The sequence below is a fragment of the Aspergillus viridinutans genome, assembly GCF_018404265.1.
Source record: "Aspergillus viridinutans IFM 47045 DNA, scaffold_9, whole genome shotgun sequence".
Lineage (NCBI taxonomy): Eukaryota > Fungi > Ascomycota > Eurotiomycetes > Eurotiales > Aspergillaceae > Aspergillus > Aspergillus viridinutans.
Window position 1 is genome coordinate 415,583 of NW_025091225.1, and position 18,449 is coordinate 434,031.

At 49.6% G+C, this 18,449-nt stretch overlaps 5 protein-coding genes across 5 annotated transcripts; 3 read left to right on the forward strand and 2 right to left on the reverse strand.

Moving 5' to 3' along the window:
• Window positions 1–244: 244 nt before the first annotated feature.
• On the reverse strand, window positions 245–5,795 carry Aspvir_009758 (uncharacterized protein; the record flags this gene model as incomplete). The annotated part of the gene is made up of 2 exons (XM_043272896.1): window positions 245–1,391; window positions 1,465–5,795. The coding sequence occupies 2 exons, from the start codon at window positions 5,793–5,795 to the stop codon at window positions 245–247; spliced, it is 5,478 nt and encodes a 1,825-aa protein (XP_043128831.1).
• Window positions 5,796–6,982: 1,187 nt separating this feature from the next.
• On the forward strand, window positions 6,983–9,106 carry Aspvir_009759 (uncharacterized protein; the record flags this gene model as incomplete). Its single annotated transcript, XM_043272897.1, has 1 exon — window positions 6,983–9,106. One exon carries the CDS (start codon window positions 6,983–6,985, stop codon window positions 9,104–9,106), a length of 2,124 nt encoding a protein of 707 aa, XP_043128832.1.
• A 457-nt stretch (window positions 9,107–9,563) lies between these two features.
• On the forward strand, window positions 9,564–12,857 carry Aspvir_009760 (tethering complex subunit PEP5; the record flags this gene model as incomplete). Its single annotated transcript, XM_043272898.1, has 9 exons — window positions 9,564–9,578; window positions 9,638–9,706; window positions 9,780–10,076; window positions 10,135–10,746; window positions 10,797–11,030; window positions 11,085–11,420; window positions 11,473–11,976; window positions 12,025–12,423; window positions 12,477–12,857. 9 exons carry the CDS (start codon window positions 9,564–9,566, stop codon window positions 12,855–12,857), a joined length of 2,847 nt encoding a protein of 948 aa, XP_043128833.1.
• A 286-nt stretch (window positions 12,858–13,143) lies between these two features.
• Window positions 13,144–15,407, forward strand: Aspvir_009761 (uncharacterized protein; the record flags this gene model as incomplete). The annotated part of the gene is made up of 2 exons (XM_043272899.1): window positions 13,144–13,450; window positions 13,528–15,407. The coding sequence occupies 2 exons, from the start codon at window positions 13,144–13,146 to the stop codon at window positions 15,405–15,407; spliced, it is 2,187 nt and encodes a 728-aa protein (XP_043128834.1).
• A 988-nt stretch (window positions 15,408–16,395) lies between these two features.
• Window positions 16,396–17,921, reverse strand: Aspvir_009762 (chitin deacetylase CDA6; the record flags this gene model as incomplete). The annotated part of the gene is made up of 2 exons (XM_043272900.1): window positions 16,396–17,645; window positions 17,702–17,921. 2 exons carry the CDS (start codon window positions 17,919–17,921, stop codon window positions 16,396–16,398), a joined length of 1,470 nt encoding a protein of 489 aa, XP_043128835.1.
• Window positions 17,922–18,449: the final 528 nt, after the last annotated feature.

The following is an 18,449-nucleotide window of genomic DNA, read 5'->3' on the forward strand; positions in this document are numbered from 1 at the left end:
TATGCAAATGTCTTGCCGCCACTCAACGCCCAACCGTCATCACAAGAAATCAAGTCCTCCAATATGGAAACAAAGACAAAACGCAGGAATGAAAAAGATGCCGATGTAAGAATACGCTCAGAATAGTCACGCCGTGAATGCAATTGCCAAACTCCGTTCCTCCAATAAGACAGATAACCAACCGACCTCAAGACAAAATGATTTGCCAAGCTTTTGACAGCAACTGGGAAAAGAAAGAAAATTCTTATTGAGTGATAGCCTTTTTCTTCAGCACGCCGAGTTGCTCCAGTTTCGACCATGCGTGATCCATATCGGAACCTTCGGTTAGTACAGGCCGAAACTCCAATCCATCCAGGGACTTGATCGAGCCGCCGGTCCCAGCATACAGCATGAGCTCAAATATTCTGCGGCGAAGACGTGTCGCGTCATCCAGATGGGATAGGTATTTCCGGTCCGCCTGTGCATCTGCAGTTGGCAGAGTGTATGGATCGTCGATTTCCAGCTCTGTGTCGGCAGGTGTCTCCCAAAGCGTCGGGCGTATATCACCTTCATGCGGCCCTACATCAGCTAGGGCAGAGGCAAGATCTAAGCCACCCTTTGCTCTCTTCTTGCGTTCTTCCGGAATTGCTCTTATCCTCCTTTTGTCAACATCTTTCCCGTTCCCAGTCAGAGCCGGTGGATAGAACCGCAACGTAAGAGGATTCCCCCTCAGGTCGACTTTGCGAAGAGAGCAATCCTGTCCTTGTTTGGTTCGTCCCATTCGACTCAGAACCTGGCAAAGCTTTCTCATTCGTACGATAGAATTGCCAGCAATAGTCAGCCGGGAAAGGCAATTCAAGCCCACCAATTCAGTGATACTGCTTAAGGAATTGAAGTTGAGGTTCAGAACTTTTAGGTTGGGAAAGTTCGAGGAGAAATCTGCAGGTAGACTCTGGAGATTGCATGAGGCAGCGTCGAGAAGTTGTAAGCCCAAAAGCGGGGCGGAGGGTGAGAGAACCCGCGTTGATAGTTTGTTCGATGAAAGAAATACCTTGCGGATGTCTTTGACTTTTCCAAGGTCAATGTCCAAGTATGTATTTTTCTGATTGTTCGACTTTTGCTCACGAACTGATAGAATCTCCAAGGCGCGGCACCGTTCTAGACCGAATACCGTAGACAGAAAATTCTGATCAATATAGAGAAGGTCCAAAGACGGGAACATGCTGACATCGAGAGTCTGAAGCTGATTATTTGAAAGCTTCAATGATCGTAGCATCCGCAAGGGCGCCGAGACATCGATCTGCTTCAGCTGGTTGGAGCTGAGGTCAAGCTTTGACAGGGACGGGAGGGAGTCGAGGTGCCGAACGGATACCAGCCGGTTGTGACTCAGGTCTAATTCTTGCAAGCGAGTTCTGCTCCGAAAGGGAGAAACAAGTTAGCATTGCAGGGTACGTCGAGTAAAGCCACAATAACAGATCAACTCACAATTCCCCAGTTCCAAAATCAACCGCCGCGAGTGAGTTGTTACTCAGCTTCAAGGTCAAAAGGCCGTTCAAATCAAGTACACCATCAATAGTCCGGATATTGTTTCCGTCTGCTTTGAGCTCTCTCAGATGAATAAGACTACCGAAGCCATCCAGGCTGTCCAGCTCGTTGTTGGATACATCCAGATACTGTAGGTTAACCAAATGGCCCCACGCAGTCAAGTTCGAAAGACAATTCCGTGGTATTCTGAGAGTCCTCAAACTCGTAGGCACACCACCCAATTGGCCTATCTCATTGTCCGAGACGTCAAGGTCCTCTAGACGCGGACAAAACTCGTTCAATTTGTGCAGCGTTATCAGCCCTTTTTCTCGAAGGACTAAGCGCCGTACATGATCCCAGTACGGTTCGAAAGGTTCCGCTTCGGTCAAGTGCTTGACCAGATCCTCGGTCGCCAGAGCAAACGTCCCATGGACTTGTCGCAAGGATGTAGAGCGCGTGCGCTGAGCGACGTAACTCAATTCAAGGTGTAATGGCTGGTCAATCCCGTCGGCGGTAAAGTCAGGCAGAGGACTGAGATGGAAACTATATGTTGTATCCGAGCCAGTTTGTGTGAGGTACATCATGGAGTTCTCTGGATGATCCTTGTCAGGAGTAGACTCTAAATCCCCGGAATCGCCTCGGAGTATGCTTAGATCATTGTCCGCAAATTCACTCTTATCTTCTGTTTTGAGCAAATGTTGTAGGAAAGTCCGTCCTCCCGGAGAGCCACGGTTCGCGATAAGTTGAGAAAGTCGGCTAGGCCGCGGGCGGCCGCATGGCCCTTGTGCTGTAGTTCCAGCACCTTGTTCGGCCGTACTCGCCGCGTGACGTACGGATCCTGTTTGGCTTCCATCGTTGTAGACAATATGGGAAACTAGAGGTGAAGAGAAGCTGATCGTTACGACCCGGGCCTGATGATGAAAGTCTCTGTCATGTCGTGGAGGCTTTGACAAGCGCCCTTCATGGAGTTGGATCTCGTGCTCAACTTCACTTGAAGTTTCAGTGTCTCTCTGCTCGTCCGTACCCCATGAAGTGGCTCCCGTTTCTGAATTCGGGGCGCTAGGAGTAAAGCGAGTCAACTTGGAACGAAGAGTACTACCGCTAGCCGGCGCCTCGACAACAGCTGGTTGGGAGCCAGAGCCAGACTTCGAGTTGGATATTCTGGTACCGACAGAACTTGTGAGGTTTTCACCTCTTTGACTCGGAGGAAGACTTTTTGTTTTGTCGGGCGAGGATAAACTGTGTACCCTCATCATTTCCTGTAGTTCATCCACGCTGAGGTCAGGGATATCCTTGAAAGGGTCATCCTCGCTATCGTCACCCTTCGGCTTCTCTTGGGACTGTTCGTGTTTCTCTTTGACCCATTGGTGCTTGGAACGATCATAAGTAAACCCGTTCACCTGTTCCGGGATCAAACGCGATACAAGATCGGAAGACAACACTCCCTTCGCATGTGAGCTGAAAGAAGAGGCAGTGGGTATCGAGCGTGAACTCAGGCTTTTGGAGGAAACATGGGTGTCCATCGTCAGGGGAGGGTCCACATCAGTATTTCGTTCCTCGGTCAGATTGCCAGGGTGTTTCCGTTTCGGGTTCTCAAGATTCTCTCCTCCTTTACTCTCACCTTTCTCCAGGTGCAGAGACATCACGGAAGAGTTGACACCAAATTCCGGGTCATCATGTTCCTGGAATCTCTTGAGATGGCTCAAGATCCGAGGATTAGGCTCTTTAGGCTCTCGTAATTTGCGCATATCTACACCTTCACGACTTGGAGGGCGCGAGAATTCCTCTCGAGTTGACTCATCTTCATAAGTCTCGGCATCATCACCCTCGGTATCAGACTCCTCGACGCTCGAGAGGCCGCCAGCGGGCTTGCCCTTTGCTCGGATTATGTCCATAATTTTCGTTGCTTCGTTCAAGAAGTCTTGCGTCGTGATTGACCCCTTTCGGATCTGTTCATTGACGCCTGTCACCCTCACCATGGGTATTTTCGCTTCCCGGGGGGACCTTGCGCCTATGCGGGCGTTTAGATCACGATGCGACCCGTCTCTGTTAGACGAAGATCTCTTCCTCAACGAGGACCTTGTTTGATTTGGGGTTGGAGTCCTGGGTCTCGGCGTGGATTCTTGTGGAAGAAGCGAGTCCTCGTTACCATGATCCACGCCATGTTGGATCAAGCTTCTCTGCAGTAGGGACAAATTATCAGTCGGCTGACCGTTGCCCTCCCTTACCCCGTAAACTTCATCTCCCGAGATATCAAGGCTGAGAATGGTTCTGCGCCTTTTCGGGTTCGGATCCTTGGCTGGGGTGTCCCTTGTCCATTGGTTGTCCAAGTTGTCTGGATTGTCCATCTGATCAACGCTGGGCTGCGGCCTCATTCTTGATGCTCGGCTGGAGCTAGGCCTCTGTATCTCAGAGTCGCGGTGGTGGTTTCCAAAAGCACTATGTCGAGGATGTTGTCGTCTACCAGAAGGCTTTCGGCGAGAAGAGGGGTGGAAGTTGGATTCTTCGACGTCATTATTCAAGAATTTGGGTTCATACGGGCTTGTATCTGAGAAATCGAAATGATCGAGTTCGCCATCACCAAATCGGCTAATTCTAGGCTTTATCATGTTGCTTGAGCGTGGACGTTCTTGTTTTCTCGTGGAGCGATCTCCAGGCGTTTCCTGCCTCGCATGCAAGAAACTTCGGCTCTCTCCTTTACGCCTGGCCTCTTCGGAAGGCGAAACCGGCTCGTCTTCCTCGGACAGATCGCCAAACGTTTCCTCAAACTGGCTCATTCGGCGCAGAAGCCTGTTGTTGGTAAACGTATCATGGTTTCCAAAGAGTTTGAGAGGGCTCCCAGAGGAGGGCATGGCAATGGGATTGCCGTCACCACTAGGTGCTCTAGCGTAGGCAGAAGAAGGCCTTGGTAAAGTTGGAGGTTCTGTAGCACGAGAAATCTTGTTATAAAAGGGCGGCGAGCTGCGGATTCTTGAGTTTGAGGGCAAATATGGAGAAAGACGTTGAGACAGAAAGGAGGTTGGAGAAAACCGTCGCTGCGGAAAGAAACCATCGTTTAGATATTGCTCTCCACGCAGGTTGGCAAAGGCGCCCCGTCCTCTGTAGTCTAGAGTGCCAGTGGAAAGGTCCTGAGGCAAAGAATGACTTGTGGTATCCAGTAGGTCATCTTCTGGAAGAGAGTCAACGAGCTCACTTTGTTGATGGAGCAAGACACTATCGCTGGCTCTAGAATCCGGACGCTCCCGCGCACCCACCGAAAGTCTTTCAAGCTTGTTCGTCACTTGTTTCAGAGCTGACTTTATGACCTCGGACGTGGCCTGCCCTTCCACAGTGTTGACCCGCGAGAACACAATTGGCGTAATACCTTCATTGCGAAGATCCTCCAGTCCGCTTGCAGTGCGTATCTGGTTTTCCTTCTGGGATGCATCATGACTTATTTTATTGAAACCATGTTCGTCCTTGTCAGGCGCTTTCTTGATCACCAGAGTTCCATTTGAAGACTGTGTAGGGCTTCCGATTGGTTCTTGATTATCAAACTGGGCTGTCGCTGCTCCTTCTGGCTGCTCAGGATCCTGGGCCAGAGAATCGTCGCTATTCGCTCCGGACGTCTCGATTGAAAGCTTGCTGGGCTTTCTGGTGTGTTTGCGCGTGGAGCTATTATCCGTAAAATCCCACATATCATCGGCTGGTTTCATCTTTGCAAAGGCATCTTTCTGTTTTGTATCTGAGCCTGGTGTTGGAGGTTTGAACACGCTCTCCAGTCCTATCGGCGCAAACAAATCTCGCTGCTCGCCAGAAGGCAACTCTCCATGGACAAGCCGTTTCCGCCATTCAGGTGTCGTATCCTTCGCCTTCGGTTTCTTCGTTCTCACTTGAACAGTATCCTGCTTGCCGGACCGGCCGGAGACATTAGAGACAGACCGCAATGGCGATCTAGCATCCATGGCCGGCTGTTGTTTATGCCCGGAAGGCAGACTGGGCCTGGGGCTTTTTCTTGTTTTGTCCGGTACTGGTGATCTCAACTTCGACGGAGTCTTCGGCGTTCTGGGAGTTTTAGGTGTCGGAGGCTCTTTCTTGTAAAAATGGCAGGGTCGAGTGACTTTCTTCTTTCCATCGGCAGGCGATTGTTGTTCGGCCAAGCGACGCGCGGGGATCGGAATGCGACTTGGAGAGTTCTGGATACTGGAACGGCGGGAGTGGTTGAGGGATCGAGAAGGAACGGGGCTGGTTGGACTGCCTGGTGTCGAGACCCAGTCGTCCGAGAGATTGTCCAGCCATGGTGTGTTGCCCATTTTCTATGATGGTTTTGCGCTGAGCTAGCCGGCCGCGTTTCGCAATCACGAAGCTGCAGTGAATTGCACAACCAGTGGTAAGCAATACAAACAAAACATCAGATGGATCACGACAATATCAACCAATTACCACCGCAGAAGTCGGAAGAAGGGGCATATTCAAATGAATATTGGGTATGAAGTTGCTCTCGAGCAATCAGAAAGTGTAGCAGCAAAGCTGTATGTTTGGTTATCAGTCCGGAGGATAATGTTATGAAAGTGGAGCTGGAACACGGTTGAGATCGATAAGTTTAAGGGTGGTCGGGGCAACCCCAGCAGGTTTTTTGGCCTTTAATATTACTGCAAAGGCTCTCCTCACAGATCTTGAAACGCATTGGTCGAGAAGCAAATTACAAATATCCCATTTCAGTGTAGTGATGTGGTTGGAACATCTTGATCCTTCAGCATATGCTTGTTGCTCCCAGAAATGAACTTGCTGGACTTCTCTCCTACATAGGCGATAACAGTGAGTCTGCCCATCCCCGCTTCTCGCTACGTGCTAGTCAAGCAATCATCGGATCCATTACTCTTTCGGAGAATAATAAGTTGCTAAGGTCTGTCTACGGATAAGCTACATACTTGTTTGAAACGGCCCAGAAGCGAGGGGTCCAGCGACGTAGGACTACTTCTACTAGTTGTAGCAGAAGCAAGGCATTATCTGTAGGCAGTAAGGAAGCAGCAGCTCTTGAGGCCTTCGTCAAGGATTGGTATATGGTGTAAGCGCAAGTCCGTTGAGGCAAAATGGCCTGTTGTAAATTGGTTTTTACCAGATACCATCATTGGGGAGCGAAGCGAAGCATGTCTTATATTTTTGTAATATTCATAATGTGCTACCTCTCCTACACAGGTACCTCTCTATATGTCACTGTTTTGACTACCAAGATTGGTAGCATTACATAAGCCATGGATCCACGTCTGGTTGCTGTGGCATTTACACGCGTTAAGTACTTTTTTTCGCATGTGACCTGAATGAACTTATCTAGGACAATTCACAGCTGTCAGCCATGACTTCAGCGGAGTTACCGGTCCAGAAGATATGAGAAAATATACGCGGACGTGCTTCCCTATTCAGTTGCTCAAATGCAGGACCGAACTGCAGCAGCACTTCAAGCGATTAGCTCCGTTGATGACCTCCGCATCTCAACCAGATGCCACCTCGTCCACCCACCTCCCCGCTTTCGCTGGAAATATGCTCGCCTTCCGCTTCCGACATGGATATCGATGGAGTACTCGGCTCCGATGAAGAACTAGATGAAGCTGATTGGTCTGCTCGACGACAAAGGATTGAGAGGCTCGCTGAGTCGTACTTGAATGGCACTCCGCTTTTCATACTCTCTGCTTCGCTCCGAGGGCCATTCGACAGGGACTGGGTGAACCCTTGGAAGAAGTCAAGAAGGAGAGTGCCTAGCGTTGGGCACCGAGACAGTTGGCCGACGAGGGATACGGCCGCAGCGGAAGAGATTGTGATACAGGAGACCAACTCTCGGAAGCGGAGACGGTACCATGAATTTCAAGACATCCGTGGGACAGACTCTCCTGTCGGTCTCTCAAACTTGCATGTTCCATCCTCCCTTCGCAATGAGGATCTTCGAACAAAATCGAAAAGCCCACTGTCGTCGAGAGCACCCAGTGAAAGACGATCCGGGGTCTCAATAGCCTCTCAGCCATCACCGAAGAGGTCAATACCTTGGGCAAGACTCTCCGGTCTACAAGGGCAAGATCAAAGCCCGTTTGTTAGCAATGATGCTCCCTGGTTGAAGAAGGATCGTGTCTGGATCAATTCCCGGAATGTTGATCCTCCCACATCCCCTACAACCACTGTCTCCAGTCGTCAATCCGATATGAGAGCTCGTGCGACCACAATTTGCTCATCCAACCGGCGATTTCCTTCCGGCACAATTCCGTCTCAATGTCGTTCCAGCATGGAGTCGTCCAATAGCGCGGAATCTCCGGTCCGTGTGATTTACCGCCAGGGATCCATTACTGGCAAGGGTGGACCGAAGGAGAATGAAACGGAATCGATGCATAATCTATCAGTAAACGGTTCGGCGAAACACAGCGCTGTTCCTGACGAAAATATGAACAGTTCATTTCAGATCGTTTCGTCGTCGTCACAACTACCTAAGTTTGAGTACCGTCGACGGAAGGTACGTGCTGCTTCTGGAGAGGAACATACCAGCTCCCCAATGGCCCTGGACAAGAGAAAGCAACCAGTAGTAGCTGAGGTAGAGAAGGTGCCCAATGTCACGACCGATCGTCCGCTTCAAGCGCCTGCACTGCGAAACGTCTCATTCGCAGACGCAGCCGATATCTGCCGATCGGAAAGCTCGCAGGCATCACATACTTTGACAAAGAATGATTCCACGATCTCCAATCCTCCCGATATGGAAACAGCCCGGAATCCTCAGGCAGCCAGATCGATGCAGGGTAATACTAGCGAAAGGTTGTATTCTGCCCAACGAGTACCTGGAAACTCGGCCATGATGGATTGCGTTACATCGCTGCATACCATCGCTGTGTCAAAAGAAGACACAGAGTATGATGGTGATACTATCCCAGAGGCCCAATTTTCCACGCAGGCAGCTGTTTTGCTCGCTCAGAGATCTTTCCAGAAAGACTTGGAAAGCCCGGAACCCGAGGAGCTTCCTTTGCACCGAACTCCTGGCCTCAATACATCTCCCGCGAACGAAATAACACCATTCTACCAAGTGAATACTCCCGGCAACGGGGAGGTCACAAATAAGCCATCAAGACCTCCAACTACCGGATTGCCAGTGATGAGCACGCAATGCATCATCGATGCAGTCACTCCTTTCACATTTAGTACAGAGAAGAAGAAGAGTAACTACCGTGTTCTTTCATCGATAAAGAGTCGTGCAGGGAGAAGGAAATCAGAGGATGTCAATCTTGCCACTCGCATAGCGCCATCCACGCACTCATCGCCATCACCGAGCGTGAAGGATCACTCAGAGCTTAGGAATTCAGATGCCGAGAGGAACATCGACGATGCCTCCAGGCCCGAGACGGCTATGCTGCGTGATTTCCAACCTCAGAGCCAGAATAGTGTCTTGCCAATGACGTTGACAGGAACAACACCACCCACCGCCCAGGACGGACAAGGGGTAATCGCAGGTGCAGATAGCTTTAGCCTCAGTCAGGCCATTGCAGATGCAGGAAGCTGGTTGCAACAGAGCTTTGAGATCAACCGAGATCTTCAACAGTGTAGTAGCGCACGCCCTCCTTTGCCTGCAGACCATCGTGCTCTACTTTGAGCGTCGATGCAAACAATTGACGGGCGTGCCCAGCTATTGTTAATTACCAGAGCTTCGTGGGGTTCCTTTTAGAAAAATATCGGCCGTCATATAGATATATTTTGCCATATTTAGCGACCTATATGATTTGTACATTGCCTTCAGCTGAGAACTTCGGCATTAAATATTGGCCAATTAATGTACAAACATCTATTGATAATGATGTTAAAGTCTGAGCAAGATAAAACAAGCATTTATTTAATCATTTTCGTATCAGAGTAAATGAGCAGAATTGTCAACAACTGTGAGAGGGGAAAGATGACGTTGGGTCGAGCTGTGGTCTGCGGGATAAGGTACTAGCGCGGCGCAGCTCCGCGATTGCGCTTTCGGCCGGGTATCGAGATACAGCATTATCAACCGTCCTCCACTCCCTTTGCTTACCGCATCCTGTGGATGGCGTGGACTTGACTTCATTCAAATGGCTCTGACATCAGTATGCTCATCTAATCACTAAAATGAAGCTCTCAGAAAATACTGACTCGTTCTTGCTAGTGGAAAGCGTTCAACTTCTTTGACGTCTCCTCGGTCAAACTTCCAGAAGACTGCTCGTCAATATTAAAAGTACACGATTGGCTCCCTCTAAATCACCCGTCTGTTCGCAGTCTGAATTCTAACAATGTCCGATTCTGCTTAGTCCGATCTCACGTCTCTCAGCGCCGGCTCATCTAATCTCTTCATCGCATCTACCGATGGCGTGGTACACATCGTCTCCGCCGGATTCAAGATCGTGCGATCGTTCAAGGCAGCGGACAATGGCTCCATTACGCATATTAAACAGATAGAGGGCACGTCACTGCTTATAACCATTGCGGAAGACCTCCCCAACGAGCCCGTGCTGAAAGTATGGGCGCTCGACAAACCTGATAAGAAAACCGGAGTCCCGCGTTGCTTGTCTACAACCTCGATACAGAATGCGCGGAGGCCGTTTCCTGTTTGTTGCCCCTAGGTTGACGTACGACTCAGATAACTGATCATTGGACGAGGTATAGATATCTGCCTTCGCCGCTCTGGAAGATTTGTCGCAGGTAGCGGTGGGATTTGGCAACGGATCGGTTACAATCATTCGAGGCGACTTGATCCACGATCGTGGTGCCCGACAACGCATTGTCTTCGAGTCGGAGGAGCCGATTACTGGGCTCGAGGTACAAAGCGGGGCGTTATCGACACTTTTTATCTCGACGACGAGTCGAATATTGACCTTGGTCATCTCCGGCAGAGGACAAGGTCAACCAGCGCGTGTATTGGATGACTCTGGCTGCGGCGTTGGCTGCATGGCGCTTGACAAAGACACTGGCGATATTGTTGTTGCTAGGGAGGATGCTATATACACCTATGGGCCGCATGGACGTGGCCCGAGCTATGCATTTGACAGCCCGAAGAACTCGATCAACGTATTCAGAGACTACGTGGCCCTGGTATGTCCTCCAAGGGCTACCTTGGGAAACCTTCGCAGCCAGGCCGACGAGATCTTCAGCACAACGACTTTCACCCTGCTTGATACGGATCTCAAATTTATAGCTCATTCGGAATCTCTGGCAGCGTCTGTTAAGCATGTTTTCATAGAATGGGGCGACTTGTTCCTCCTTTCCACAGATGGAAAAGTACAATCCAATGATGAGAATGAGTATTGCTATAGCTAATAGACGGGCAGGTATACCGTTACCGAGAAAAGAGCCTCCAGCAGAAGCTGGAGATACTCTACCAACGCAATCTTTACATACTGGCCATCAATCTCGCGCAGAAAAAAGGCATTGACACTCTACAGCAGAATGCCATCTATCGCAAGTATGGCGACTTCCTCTACCAGAAAGGCGATTACGACACGGCGATGCAGCAATACCTACGGGCTATTGACAATACTGAACCGTCGCAGGTTATACGGAAGGTATTACTGCCTGCACTTGGTTAATAAGCTTATATCTGACTGAATTGATGGCAGTACCTTGACACTCAGCGTATCCATAACCTTATTGAGTATCTTGAAGAACTTCACGATCACGACCGAGCTACCGTTGATCACACTACGCTCCTTCTGAACTGTTACGCCAAGCTCAAGGATACGGACAAGCTAAATTCCTTTATCAAAGCTCCAGGAGAGCTCAAGTTTGACCTGGAGACGGCCATCGCTATGTGCCGACAAGGAGGTTATTATGAGCAGGCAGCCTATTTGGCTACAAAATACGGTGAAAATGACATGGTCATTGATATCCTGATTGAGGATTCGAAGAAATACGCTGAAGCCGTGGAATACATCTGGAGGCTTGAGCCGGACTTGGTTCGTAATGGCAGCCGTACCCTTGTGATTTTCCAGGGCTAACCCAATAAAGGCTTACCATAGCCTAATGAAATATGCCCGGGTACTGCTAGCAAATTGCCCTCAAGAGACTACGGAACTCTTCGTGGCGTACTATAAGGGCCAGTATAGGCCAAGAACAGAGGTGGAGGTCCCAGCCGCGCCCCAGACACAACCAACCAGTAGTTTGCAAAGCTTGGCTGGTTTCCTTCCTTTGTCTCTGATTAATGCGGGTTCCGGAGCGAGAGCTGAAAAGCCCAAGGATATTGTTGACGAGGAGACGAAAACTGCTGAACCGACTCCAAGCTATGAAATTCCGAGACCAAGGACAGCTTTCTCGGCTTTTGTGGGCCGCCCGCAAGAATTCATCGCTTTCCTGGAGTCTCTGATCGACCTGGAAACCCTGAAGGAGGAGGACAAAGTCGACATTTACACAACACTCTTTGAGATGTACCTGGATACAGCAAATCGCAAGAAGGGCTCTGCTGAGAAGGAAGAGTGGGAAAACAAAGCCAAAACTCTCATCGAAGGGAAAGACGTAAGTGCTCTTGCTCCAGTTGTAGCTTCGTCTCTCATTGGCTTCTAGATTCCGATCTCGACTTCAAACGTCCTTCTCTTATCAGATCTGTCTAATTTCCGAGAGGGATCAACTCTCGTACGTGAGCAAGAAGGGCTTCGGTCTGACATCTTCCGGTCTTTTACCTCGGCAAAGGACACCCACGGAGCTATCAGAGCTCTGCGGAAGTATGGACCAGAAGAGCCTCAGCTATATGTGGACGCTCTGACATACTTCGCTTCAAGTCCGGCCATCCTTGAGGAGGCTGGCGACGAACTCGACGTAGTACTCAAAAGAATCCACGATGACAGATTGATGTCGCCATTACAAGTAATACAAGCATTGAGCAACAACTCTGTGGTTACCATGGGCCGAGTCAAGAAGTATCTCAGCGACAACATCGAGCGCGAGCGGAAAGAGATTTCTACTGTAAGTTGCTTTCTGTCGATCTTCTACCTAGTTTGTGCTAATATATGCCCTAGAATCGCCGCTTGATATCGAGCTACAGCTCGGAAACCGAGAAGAAAAGGCAAGAAATCGAGCAACTGGGCACTAAGCCCGTCGTTTTTCAGGCCCGTCGGTGCATGTCGTGCGGTGGAGCTCTGGACCTTCCTACTGTGCACTTCCTCTGCAAGCACTCATTTCATCATCGTTGCCTCAATAAGGTGGATGAAGATGCGGAATGCCCAATGTGTGCGCAAGAAAACTCCACCATCAAAGCTATCAGGAGGAGACAAGTGGAGTCAGCAGATCAACATGATCTCTTCAAGGGAGAACTTCAACGAGCAAAGGATCGATTCGGCGTGGTTAGTGAGTTCTTCGGTCGGGGTGTGATGCGGCCGCAGAGTACCATGGAATCATGATACTTGCTTGAGCTTATGATGATTTCGAGCCGATTCCAGTTGATACCAATGAATGCTGTTTTGATGCTTTCATGCCTTGTTGCCTTGCTGTTCTATCAGTAGAATTCCCTTATCGAATATCTTATCAGCACGTGCTCGCGCGTCGGTTCCGTTCCACGATTTCGCCCACTCGACGCGTGTGATAACGAATATGTACCTCTCTAAACGTAGACTGATAAGCCCACTTTCCCCTCTTAACGATTGTCGCCCAGTATCCCTACAAGAGTGTATACATATCTTTCACAAAATGTCCTTTGATAGAGTAATTCAAGACTCTGACGATGAGGACGATCCTTTGTCGGAGATGCCGCCCCCAGTCAAGCGGCCCCCGGAGCAGCCAAAGAATCATGTTGATAATATCACTACTTGCAATGAGCAATCTGAAATTGTAACACCAGGCGCAGAAGCGCGGGATATATTTCATGGGAATCATCTTGCTGTTGACTTTGATGCATTCCTACAGTCACAGGAACTGGCGCCAAATTGCTTCTCTGCCTCTCAGCAACGGAGGGAGGAGAGGTGGATTCCGTCTGACGCTGGGGCGGGATCAATTGGTGAGTCTTGAACGTCAATTACATTGAGAGTCCTCGTGAATACACTGGTGACTAACAATCTTGATCAATTAATGCAGGTTCAGTAATGACGGAAATTGGACTTGCGCAGCAACGGCTTTTCGACGACGATGATGCTCAACATGCAGTTATCCGCGGGGTCCAGACAGCTGCTTGCGGCAACCAGCCGGACAATGGCTCAGCGACTGCCGAGTCTCCAGTTCTTCTGAATATGGCAGTGTCGAATTACGATGATTACAATCATCACGAGGAGAGTCCTGGTGCTCTGCAGCCTAATGCATTCGTTACTCCCACATCGCAAGACATGGCGCTCCTCAATGGCAAAAACCACGGCCACGGTTACTCCAACAATGACATTACTGGATTTTACGGGGATCATATACGACATGTCAGGCCGCAGAACGGTTTGTCGACTCATGACTTGGCGCAATCCTCAACGTCATACAATTTCTTCGAATCATCCCTGAATCCACCAGCGCAGTTGAATGACGATCTTCAGAGCCACCTGAAATCCAGCGACACAGTGCAGACGGAAGCCGTTCATAAAACCCCAGGAAGGTCACATTCCATGCAAGCTACACCTTACTCTCCCCACGACACCGAGCCAATCTCGTCCCTAGTGACGCCGAAAGTCAGTAGAGCCCAAAGCGACAACACTTGCCGATATGCTCCATCACAGTCGCCAAGAAGCGCATGCGATGAGCTCGCAGCCCCTGTTGCAATCGAGATACCGGTGGTGAAAAAGAAGCGCGGACGCAAAAGAAAGCAAGACATGCCAGAAGACGACGAAGATGATGAGCTTGCTCTTTCAAATGATCAAGGCATTTCCGAGAGTGGCGAACCAGTCAAAAGAAAGCCGGGTCGGCCCCCGAAGTTCGTACGGACGTTGAACGAATCTGATGACGCCGGGCTGCCCAACAATCAGCCCCAAGACCACCCTGTTCTTAATTCGGAAGAGATTCAGGAGCTTGGTGATAACCGGCTACCTCCCAATGCAATTGCATCAGATCCCATAGCCAACGGGATATCACATGTGCCAGAAAAAGACGACTTTCGAGTTGAAGTTGCCAATGATTCAGAAGTAAATCGGACAGAAGTTTCGAACGACACGACTGCCGGAATAAACATCCCGCCGGCGAAGCCCTCAAAAAAGGCGAGAGAATCAAAGAAGAAAAAACTGAAGCGTGGAAAGACGACCTCAGTGACATTGAAGAAAACCTACGAATCAGATGTCGAAGACGACGTGATCTGGATTGATGAAAGACCCTCAAATCATATCCTACAAGACGAACAGACCGCTCAGAAACCCAGCAATGACCCAACATCTGTCGATTCAAACAATACAGAGTCATTTCAAATCCAGATACCAAGACCTCTCTCACCCTCTGCGTCTGAAGTGACCGAGCCCAAAGCTTCGCTCGAGATATGGAAAGACGAACCAAAACCTGCACCTCCAACGCCCAAGAAGCGAGGGCGCAAGAGGAAGAAGACTTCTGAGCTACAAACCAGCGAAGAGTCTCCCTTCGAGAATGCCAATGAACTTACAGGCAGCCGAGAAGATAATCAAGCACCACCACCGCAACAATCAGACATTGGCGAGTCCGTCATGCTCCAGCGGCCCTCGAACAAAGACATCAATGAGCAGAAGACTGAAATCATGAATGATGACTCTCCTTCAGGAAAAAAAGCAACACCACATCAAGAGTCATTCTCGCCGTCCAAACCCTCACCAGCCACAGAGGCAAACGCACCTGAAACCCCAAAGAAACTCGAATCAACCTCTAACCAGCCAGACACGAGTACATGTTCTATGACAAAAGACACCGGAAAAGGCCCCGACAAGCACAGCCCGATTGCAGGAACCAGCAAGGTCCCCTATCGAGTCGGACTCAGCCGCAAGGCCAGAATCGCGCCTCTGCTGAAGATCGTCCGACGATAACATCGACCATTGCTGCCACTCTATTTTATGTCTAGATGACTTTTTTTCGGTCATCATTCCTTCTACTGTATATCTAATATCGATCTTCATCTTCTAATGCTCGTCACGACCTCTGAACGACTTTCAGCCTGTATACCATACATTGTATTCTTACGATTTCGTGATTTGAGCCTGGAGTGAAGGGTTTGCATTTGTGCTAAGGGGCATACTCCGATTTTTCTTTCCCTTTTCTTTTCTGAAGGACTGCCATTTCTCGCGTTGCAGATTGTCTCCGTGCTATGACCAGCTTGAATTTTCCGATGGTAGACTTAGATCCGGAGAATATAACTGTAAGATGTACACTCCTTCACTCGCCATCTTTTGAAATGTCTCAGCTTGTGAGGTTTATCATACTCTATCGATATGACCTGGTAGACAATCCCAGAGCAAGACATAATCGGACTGATTTGGAGAATTGCTTATGGAACCACCGCATGCTCCTTGCAAGGACATCACTTCACTGTTTAGGCCTCATCGTCTCCGACAAGAATTAAAAATATATACTTGCGGCGACAAGGAAACAACTTATCACACAAGCCTAAGCTAGTTCATCTGCACAGCAGTGAGGTAGAACACTGCACGCTCACTAAATGAGATCCATCTACCCGTAACCGGCATCTTCTAAAGGCGATGGGTTGTCTTGCTCTTGTATACGTTCATCTATATCTACTTTGGTATCCAAACCTTGCTACGGCAAAAGGAGGTATTGGGATATCATGAATCCTTCTAAATTGGTTGCCTATCCGGCCGCTCAGGTGCGAGAGGAATAATAATTGATAAAAGCATTAAAGGGTAAGTCATTTCGACCATCGGACAGTCCGTGGCTCAGTGACAACTCCGGAGAGCGCCTGACGTGATCTGCACGGGTCTCGAAGGTCTTCCTCACTATAAGAACGTATTGGGAAGGACAGTAAGTTGATCGCAAGCATCAGAAAAGGGACCTTTTCATCTAGGCGATTGCTGTTGCGCAGATAACCAACATCAGGCAGGCCGCAGCCGACAAGGCGTGGACCGCTGGATTTGCCTCCGATTTCACAGGCTTCCTCACTGATCCACCTCCAGGAAGACCGTCGTCATTGGAATGATCGTTAGGACCCGAACCCGGCCCGGCCGTTGGTCTTATAGGACCATTGGTGTCATTGTGCGATGGTTCGTCTATGGAGAAGCAATTTCCAGCTTCTGGCTGGCAACCAAATCCGCAGTGAAGATTAGAGGTACCACAGTAGTCGGAACTACTACAGCAAGGGCCAAAGCTTGATCCAGCGCACGTATAGTCCTTTCCACATTTGCCATCAAGGGAGATGGGCTTGGAGGCATTCGGACGAACATCATGAGCCTCTGGTGATGAAGACTTTCTGACAGCAGTATTGCTAAGAGGCTCGCCGGCTTCGCGATACCAGAATTCTTGGGGATCCTGCAAACATTCACCAACTGTCACCGCTTTGTAGCCATATTCTGCCATTCGCCTTAGCATGTGCTCTGTGAGGTTGTGGACTGTTTGCTCGTGTACGTCGTGAGCAATAACGAGCCAGGATTTCTCTGAAGCTTTCCATGGAGCTAAGGCAGCATCGAACGTATCCTTGGAGACTTGAATGGCGCTAGGACTATCATGACTATAGTCCTTCGTGTCAACGTCATAAAGAATGATATGGTATCCCATCGTGCCCATGTCGTCCAAGCAGCCCGTTTCGGGGAGGCAACTCGAGTATGGAGGACGCATATAGGTCGGAATTCTGCCCAAAACATTGCGGATCGCAGCTTCATTCTTCAGCATTTGCTGTCGTCGTTGGTCTGGCGTAACTTTGCTGAGATCTTGGTGCGACCAGGTGTGACTCGCAATCTGGTGTCCGGTGTGTTGCATGCGTTGAATCAAAGAGGCCCATGGGAGATCGGGATGATCTATCGGGCCCTTGGAATTATTGATTCCAGAGATAAAGAACGTCGCCTTCGCGTCATACCGGTCCAACAGGTCGAGAAGGTCAGCAGTGTATTTGTTCGGACCGTCATCATAAGTCAGGGCAATAGTGCCTGCTTTGGAACACGAGCGGATGACGTGCGGGCCATATGGTACGGCACCGACATGTGGTCGAGGTATATCTTCGACGGGAGGGCCCTCTGGGGTTTCATGAGCGTCGCAATGACCGAAGTCAAGCTGGCAGTCTGGAGAGCGACAGTGAGCCTGGGTAGTGCCACAATAGCCTGGAAACAACGGTTAGTTTGAGCGCGTGGTTGGACGAGAAGTAAAGAGGATGTACCAGCAGTCGAACAGCATTTGCCATCCGAGCAAGTTCCCACACCGGGACCACACCGCACGCCGTCACCGCTTCTTACCAACAGGTGCGGAGTGACATTGCCGTCGGGCAAAGGCACCGACTGGGAGGTGTGGTGACCAGGCTGTAATTTGACGATATTGCGAGCAACTGTGTGTGCCTCGAGCCCGAGGATGGGTAAGAGCAGCAAGTGACGCATATGCATCTTGGAGATGTTTTCGAAGAAGGATGCTGGACCTAATATGCAGGATAAGATGGAGGCGCAGTTATGTGTGGTTGAGAGGGTGGGAAGAGGAAACAAAGAACAGAATTCTGAGTCGAGGAGATGAAGACACGGGAGGCATGTTGCTTCCGTTTTAGAGAGAGCAGCAAAACACAGAGAGCAGAAATGGCAGGAAGAAAAACGAGCAAAGGAAAGCGATTTGGAAAGAGCATAACGAGGCAAGAACGGACTGGATCATTACATGTTCATGTGGACGGATCCGCAATACCGTGAGAGTTGTAGAAACGGTTGAACGAGTTAGGAAGCCGTCGCACAGCTGCGAATATAGGTTGACAGGATTTTGCCATGAATTCCAGCTCGAGGATCTTGCAGATGCCTTGGAATCTTTCTTATCAATGCAGCAGATTCTAACGTCACGCTCCTTGAAAGCATTAGCGACAACTACTCCATAGGCGCAAAGTAGTATCTACCTAGAAATTATTGAGAGATGCCACGATGAGAAAAGCTCAT